The sequence below is a fragment of the Eupeodes corollae genome, chromosome 1 (genome assembly GCF_945859685.1).
Source record: "Eupeodes corollae chromosome 1, idEupCoro1.1, whole genome shotgun sequence".
NCBI lineage: Eukaryota > Metazoa > Arthropoda > Insecta > Diptera > Syrphidae > Eupeodes > Eupeodes corollae.
This window is the reverse complement of record NC_079147.1, coordinates 272412891-272421428: the sequence shown is the minus strand read 5'-3', so window position 1 is coordinate 272421428 and position 8538 is coordinate 272412891. Positions and strand designations below refer to the sequence as shown.

The 8538-nt window shown below is 42.3% G+C and overlaps 1 protein-coding gene across 2 annotated transcripts in view; it reads left to right on the top strand.

The window, feature by feature from the left end:
* Positions 1-339: 339 nt before the first annotated feature.
* Positions 340-8538, top strand: part of LOC129943363 (titin) — a 140603-nt gene continuing 132404 nt past the window's right edge. For both annotated transcript variants that reach the window (XM_056052747.1, XM_056052746.1), the window contains exon 1: positions 340-7778. In XM_056052747.1, the coding sequence (XP_055908722.1) occupies positions 2236-7778 (5543 nt within the window). In that variant the 5' untranslated portion in view covers positions 340-2235. The remainder of the gene's footprint in view (positions 7779-8538) is intronic.

The following is an 8538-nucleotide window of genomic DNA, read 5'->3' as shown; positions in this document are numbered from 1 at the left end:
AGGCACGGCACAACCAATGTTACACAGTCACAGCTCATTTAGGTACGTATAGTATTCCTTTCCTGTCAAAGTGCAGCAAATTCTTATGATTCATTTTCGTAGTGATAACAAAAAAGATTCATCCGGGGGCCAATGTTCCATTTATTTTCCTTCATTCTAAATCAAAAGAGATAAATGTACACAAACGTCACAATAAATTTGGCATTCCATGAAAGAGTGTGTGTAACAAACTAACACATTCACCAACTACTGTCATTTTTTGTGTGTCTGAGAAAAGAGACACACACTCTTCGCATTGTACGCCGAGTGCCGCTTTGCCGTTTCAACTACAACACAACAGTGCTAGTGCTCGACGGACAGTGAAACGATGATGAACTTCGAAAATGTACAGTGGAATGTGACGGCGACGACAACTACTACCACGGTGGCTCCTCCGCGCGCATTCACCAATGCAACTTCTCACTTCTAGAGCACCTCTAGATGTTGAGTTGAGCACAAAAAACAACAAAAACAAATCGTTACGAATTTGTCTCTAAAACAAAAACGAGAAATACACAAATAATCGTCCCTCTTTTGTACACAAAAGTGAATAAGCCAGAGAGTGAGACAAGCATACGAGTGAATAAAACAAAAATACAACTACCAAACACCACATACGGTATAATTCCTTTTCCTTCGAATCAGAGAATAATCAATTACAAGTGTCAAACGTGAACGTACGGAACCCGAACCGTCGTCGCTCGTCGCCGTGTGGTGAATTTGTTCATCTTTTATTTTCTCCTCCTCTCAAAGCAGGGAGTGAAGAAAAATTCAAAAGAATTAAACAAATATAAATAAATAAAATACCTACAAATATTTTCCACAACAAAAATATTACTTCAATTACACGAATTCCGAAATTCAATCTCACTAAAGTGAAATAATCAAAATCAAAATATAAAAATCTCAATTAAAATTATTCGAGTGTAGAGAAATTCAAAGGAGGAAAGAAAAAATTGATTCTTCCTACCTACCTACTTATAAGCAAGTGCATATTTTTCTTTTTATTTGTTAAATAAATTCTCTACCAGTTTCCAAGTGACAAGTGCAATAGTCCATAAAGTTTAGAAAATTTAGTCCCGTTAGAAAATTGTACAAATAAGAAAATTTCGTGAGGTGGAAAAAGAAAAATAGAAGAAAAAAATTCCAATCCAATTCCAACCGGAACGTAAATTACGAGAAGAAAAAAGAAAAATACATAAATCCATGAAAACCTTTTTTGGAAAACCCCCTGTGAAAATTTTAGTAAATAAATAAAAATTTCTCTATTCGCAGAGCGAGAAAGAGAAAACCCCATCATACAGAAAAAAAAGTGTGTATGCAAGGTGTCCGTTCAAGTTCTTTCGTTCAGTAGAAATAAAACACACAATCGCTGTCTCTGTCCCTCTCAAAATTATTGCCAAGATTCAAAACGCGTTGTCCCTTTCGAAAAATCTATTCACCCTCTCCCATATCGCTATTTCAAAGGAAAATAAAACCATAACAAAACAGCTGAGCGCGCCGAGAACGAGAACGAGAACGAAAACGAGAAAAGAAAAATTATTATACCCAGAGCTCGAAAGAGAAAAAATATTGTGAATGAGTGTGAATTTGTAGAAAGAAAAATAAGCAATACAAAATATACCCTCTCTCTTACCCAAAATTGGATTAGTGGAAGAGAGAGTGATAAAAGTGTCAAAACAAATTAAAATTCGAAATTGTTTATAAATAAATAAATTTACGCGAAAGAGAGAGAGAGAAAAAAAAGAGCATTTATTTATTAAATGCATTTGTTTATACTGCAAAAATAAAATAAATCAAAGAAGTGTCAAAATAATATTCCCAATAGAAGTGTCAAGTGTCAACATAAATATTATACAAAAAGTCTCCAATTGGGAGAGTTTAGTGTGTTTTTTTGTTTGTCGAATAAGAAGTGTAAATTCCAATGAGTTAAGTGTGTATACAACACGTTTTTGTGCGAAAAATCTCTCTTTTTTCGCGATTTTGCGTACTACATCGCGATTGTATATCTATTTTGTTGTTGTGGAATTTTTAGAAAGTTTCTTTTTCTATTTTTTCCAATCGTATTTTATTAAAAAAGAATAAAATCTAAAAAAGAAAATGCAACCGTGAATTGCACATTGTTTTTATTTTTTTTGGAAAAAATAAGTCGTGTGTGAATAGATAAGTAATTCACAATAAGAGAAACAAAAAATTATGAGCATTGAGGTTGTTGGTGTGAACCAATCATGGACACAGCTATCATCATCAATATTGCTCCCCGTTTCAACAACAACAACATCACCAGCAACAACACGAAATTTAACAACATCAGCAAAAATAACGAAAAAAATAACATCACAAACCGCTCCACCACCATCACTATCGCCAACAACATCCGAGAAAGCAATAACAATAACAGAAACCGAGATAGAAACAATCGACGACAGTGGCAACTCTCCGCTGTCAACAGTACCTCCTAGCGATCCTCTATCTGACAGTTGTCTTGCTGTAAGTAGTATTGAGGACGACGGTCAAGAAAACGACGACGAAGAAGAGGAAGAAGAAGAAGACGAACTGTCACAACTGACTACCGCAACTGCTGCTGATGACAGTGATGCAGGTCAGCAACAACAAGAAGAAGAAGATCAGCTGTTGTCAGTGACATCATTGCCGCCATTGCCGGATTTAATACCGATTCGTAAGGCCCAACAACAACAGTTACAAGGAATTGAAGATAGTTGTCAAGAACAAGAAGAAGAAGAGCAACAACAACAACAAACACAATCACCAACAACAGCATCATCATCTAGTCAAATTTTATCAATTAGTAATAAACGCACTGTGGGAGTGGATGTAGAACAGGAAGAAGAAGAAGAAGCAGACGAAGACGACGGCAACACAACAACTAACAACAACGAAGAAGAAGAAGAAGACCCGCAACATTCCACCTTCGAAGAAGCAACATCAACAAGTCTAGCAACAACTTTCACAGTTTTAGACAATCAATCAATATCAACATCTACAACATTCAATATATATCCAACCGATAGCAACATGTCTCAGCAACATTCTTCGTCAACGTCGACAATGTTGCTTGATCAAACACTAACACCAATATCGTCTTTGACCGGTCTCGCCAAGACCGGTGCCAAGAAACGCGGTAGAAAAATTAAGACTGAGATTGAAGATCCCGAATTGTGTCCGATACCACATCGCAAATCCGATCGCCGGAGAGTGGCTCGTGATATATTTTTAGTCTTCGAGGAGCATCCGGCGAATAGGCGTCGCGGGAAAGGTGGCAAAGCTAAACAACCCAAAGCGCGTCCAAAACCTAAATTCGCACATTTAATGACAGAGCCTAAGAGGCAGAATAAGAAGATACTAACAGCGGGTGTTGGAGCAATGGGGACAGTGGCGCCAGTTCGGATCAAATCCGAGCCGAAGACCCCTACTACGACATCAGCGATACGTAAGAATGCTTCAGCACTGCCAGGTGCATCCTCAGCAACAAAATCATCAAAAACCCCAACAACAAAGACCACACCAACTAAAACTCCAACAACAACTAAAACAAAACCCTCGACATCATCAACAGTTCCTCGGGTGAATCCGATCTTTTTATGGGTCAAACAAGAGGATACCCGGATTGTGGAGGTGCGCTGTGAGGATTACGACAAACGAAATCGCATACGATTGACAAAGACAGCGAATGGCTGGCGAGCGATACCACGGACAGATCCATCGTCATCCCGCGTTGCCAAGCTTCTACCCAATCCTGCAGTTAAAGTGAAGCAGGAGATGGTTGAAGAAGCACTAGCTCTCAGAAATGCTTCAGTTCCTGTTCATACACAACAACCGCCATCGCCTTCTCCGCCTCCACAACAATCTGAACCACCTTCCTCCCCAGGTCCAATTATTCCCCCCTCAGAAGCAGATGTGGTCGCTCCAATTGAACCTCTTAAACCTCTTAAGATCCTGCAGCCTGCGGAGCTTCTCAAAGTGTCACTCAAAAATGCTGCCTCCCATGCAGCCAAGAAGAAAAAGAAAAAGAAGAAGAAGAAAAAGCGCAAACTTGCAGATGCTGCAGATTTGAAAGAACAACAAAGAGAAGAAGAACCAGAGGTAGAGTTAGAGCCAGAAAACAACGTGAACTTGAACATAAACGTGGAAGAAAACAGCAAAAAGCCAATGGAAGCAGAAGAAGAAGAAGAAGAAAAAGAAGAAGCAGCAGAACAACTTCCACCAACAATCACAGAGAATCCAATCATATCAACAGAACCAAATCATTTAGTATACGAAAGCACAAATCACGAACGAGAAGAGGTGGCAGTGGAAGAAGAACCAGAAAAGGAAGAAGTAAAAGAAATAGAAGAAGAGGAGGACATGGAAGTGGAAGAAGTACCAATCTTAGTGGAAACTCCTCAAATTTCCACAGAATCTGAACCTAGAGAACAAGAAGAAGAAGACCTTGAAAACCTCATACCACACTATGAAGTAGAAGATGATGGCCAAATGCTTCCTCAACACCATATGGAACCAAATAAAGAAGAAGATGAAGACATTGAGGAGTTAATACCAAACTACGAACAACAAGATAATGGTCTGATGCTTCACCAGCATCACCATCACCACCACCAACAACACATGGAACCAAATAATAACGAACCGACCGAGGAACTCGCCAAGAATCTCACACAAATCTCTGACGACCTCGAGTTGGACGATATGCCTCAATTCATGCGGGGGGTGAATCCAATTGGCCCACTACAACTTTGTCCAAAAACTGGACTTTTCATCCAAAAGACTCCAATTGTTGAAGAAGATCATGAGATCGATCGCCAACCAGAGCCCGAACCAGATCAAGAGCTCAGTCATCACGAAGATCATGGTCATGATGCTCCAGTGGTTCTTTCGGATAGTTATGACGATTCCGACGTCGATACCAAAAACCTTAAGGACCTCCTTGATGATGCAGACCTACTGCAGCATTGCAGTGATAACGCAATGAGCGGAGCTGAGCTCCTCGACTCACTGGTGAAACGCGGTTGCGAGGACAATCACATATCAGGCGATGAGCCATCGATCAAGGAGACCATTTGCCTGGATGACTTCGAAAACGAAGACGATGACGTTCTGTTGCAACCAGAACCAGTGGCTGACATCATTTCCCGGCTGGGTGGATCGCTGGCAGCATCACCCAAGTGTTTGTCGTTCAATGAAGCCGGAGAAATCGAAGACTTACATGGCGAACTCTTCCAATCGAACACACAGAACGATCCGTTCAGCCGACACACCCTCGAAGAACTCTCGATCACAATCAAGGATCTTGAGAAATCAGCCGAAGAGAGCTACAATTCACCTGTGAAACCGAAGCCCGCCGAGTCGGTGACCATTGTGTCGCCGGATTCGTGCGCCGATGAAATGCCAAAGGACCTGACCTGCAAGAAATCACAAATTTCTGCCGAAAAGGAGAAACCCCCTCAGCCAGCGCTGCTCGAACGCCCCAATTCGAGAAGCTCTGATGCCATTCAATCGCCACAGCCTAGCGGCCTGCCAGCGGTACCGCCTTCACCAGACTTAGTGCATTCCAATAAGTCGTCAAAGAATGTCTTCCTCGAGCAATTGCTCAACTCAAGTAATTCGATTAGTCCGAAGATTTGCTCCTCAGTCACTGTGACTCCCATAAAAATTCCTAATGCGCCTGCTAAGCAGCAACAAAAAGAACCCCTCGATCTGGGGAAGCATCGAAAGTCTGCGAGTCCAACGGTGAGTTGCTCCGAAGAAGCGAAACGCGTCCAAACGGTCACCATCGATGAAGAAAGTCCCGATGAACCGCTGCAGAAGCGCATCAAACGCGAGGAGACCGAAGAGGATGCCTCCTCAGAAAAGAGTCACACCGAAAACCTTATCGAGATGTTATCGTCTGGAAAGGACCCTGATCCTCTTACACAATTACGCTTGCTTATACGAAATCCTGAATGGAAAGTACCTGATCCTATTCTTGTGCCAAAGGATCGTTTAAGTGCGGTTTTGGCCTCGCCAGCCCGTGAAATTCCACTCCTGCTCACAACCCGACCTGAACTCAGACTGCCAGAGGCTTTTGCATACCCGGCTATTCTTCAGGATCCAGACATTCTGGTTATATCGATGGCTCAGTTGGAGACAATTCTGCAAAAGCAGGTAGAGATTACGAAACCGAAAGCGAAAACGCCTCCGATTCCTCAGGTCACCATAGAGGCTATTCCAAATCCTGCTAAGAACCGAGTTTCCGAAAAGCCTGTCACTGCACCATCTCCCGACATAACTGTCTCGAGTAAAAAGCCTGCACCGTCCTCCACGCCGCAGGCGGCCAAACAGAACAACTCCTTCTTGAATCCTCTGATGGGAGACATCGATGCGGCAACTTTGGCGGCCTTCAATCAAATGCTTTGGCTTCCGTACATAGGCCAAATGGCACCGGAATTCATCAAAGCTATCGCCGGTCTTCAGAATGGCAGTGGTTTGGCTGAACTTATGCCTCTGCTGCAACAGCAGCAAAACGCCCAACACGCAACTCAACAGCAGCAAAATCAAAAATCCGCCTTCCCCACGCCGCCGCAGTTCAACCCTATGGCTGCGGCCGCCGCCGCTGCAGGTCTTACTAACCCCATGGCCGCAGCGGCTGCATTCCAGAACCCCCTCGAGATGGCCATGTGGCAGGAAGCTCTTACACAAGCCCAAATGCAGCGCATGATGAAGATGAATGCATTGGCCGCCCAGCAGCGGGATACTTCCAAAAAGCCTGCCAACTCAGAAGCGAAAGCCAGTGCCAACCGAACTCACTACGGTGCATCCAACTCTGGCTCAAAGCAAACTCCTACCAATCCTCCCCCGCCCTATCATCACCCACAAGCCAGTCAGTCTAATCAGCGCCATCAAGCGTCGTCATCAGAGAAAAACAATTTGTCTTCGTCGCGATCGGTTCCAAATCCCTTCTATCGACCACCGGGCAGTGGCAACAGCGATTCATCGTCGTCGTCAGCCCATCGCGCTAAACAGAAAACACAACAACACCATCAAGACCAAAAACCTCGCGTCACGTGTAAGTCCCTGTCAAATCTCTTGCAACCGGAACGCTTGTCTGACGCGAAAATGTCTAATCTCATGGCCATGCCAGGCTTCGATTTTGGCTTTAATGGCAGTGCAGGTAATGTTGCCGCAGCCGCTGCCGCCGCTGCAAATCCATTCCAATTCGCTTCTGCTGCAGCCGCTGCAGCAGCTGCTGCATCAGCTGGCCGGTCCAGTGGTGCTGGGCAATATGGCGGCATTAGCAGTGGCGGTGGTGGTGGTGGGGTTGGCAGTGTTGGTGGTAGTGGAAATGGTGTTGGTGGCAACAGTAATGGAAACCATGCAGCAGCCTTACATCGTAACAATCAATCAGCTTCCAATATGCATGGCAATCTGACTCCTAATCAGCAACATCAACAACAACTGCAACAGCATCACCAACAACAATTGCAACATCACCAGCAACAACAACATCAACTCCAACATCAGCAACAACAACAACAGCAACAACACCAGCAGCAGCAGCAACATCACCAACAGCAACAGGCTAAGCTTAAAGTTAAGCCTGGCTCGCATCTCATTGATCCGGCTGCTCTGCAAAGGCGTTTGCTAAACTGCGAGGACATGTCCGAAGTTGGTAGTACCACCAATGGATTGGAGGAAATGATGACGGACCCAAATGCAGCCCTATGGCATCCCTTATTTGGAAAGTAAGTACTGTTCAAGAGTTTTTTTTTACTCTTCTCAATTGACAGATGTTTATGTATGTGTACCTTTGCGGATAGTTACGCCCGCCAAATTAATTTCCCTATAAAAATTAATACTTTTGAAAACCCAGTGCCAGAGGTCTTCATGCACTTAGAAGAGCGTAGTTAGAACTCCCAAATTCCCAACGTGCAACAAGTGTTTTCCATTAAATTCTTGATCAAAATTAGAGAGATTGAAGCTTCCAATTCCTTCCCCATTCCCTTATTCATATCATTTAATTTGTTCTTCTCCAAATTTTAAAAATAAACTTGAAGTATCTATTTTTTCGACATTAAGTTATTTATAAAAATCTTTTATAACCAATTTTTTAGTTTTGACGTAACTTTTGTTAAATTGTATTTAAACTTAAACCTCTAATTTCTTTGTACAATACAAAATCCCGTCAGGGATAATTGCGCTGTAAAAATTAAATAATAGAAACACTCAAAACGCAATTATAATATTGTTGATAAAATTATAGTAAAGGTACTGCGCCGCACCGCACCCTTAATTTATCTTTCTATAATTATTGTCTTTGATGTTTTTGTGCAAAAAATAACTTAATGTAGGTATTTGTATTTATCTCGTTATTTTTATATTTTTATGATAATTGAATCTAAATTTTTCAAGTACATGCACACGTGCGGTAGGTAAATATCATTTAGCTAAAAACTCAAGATAACACCCACAATCGCTTCTGAATAATTTGGAATTAATTTTTGA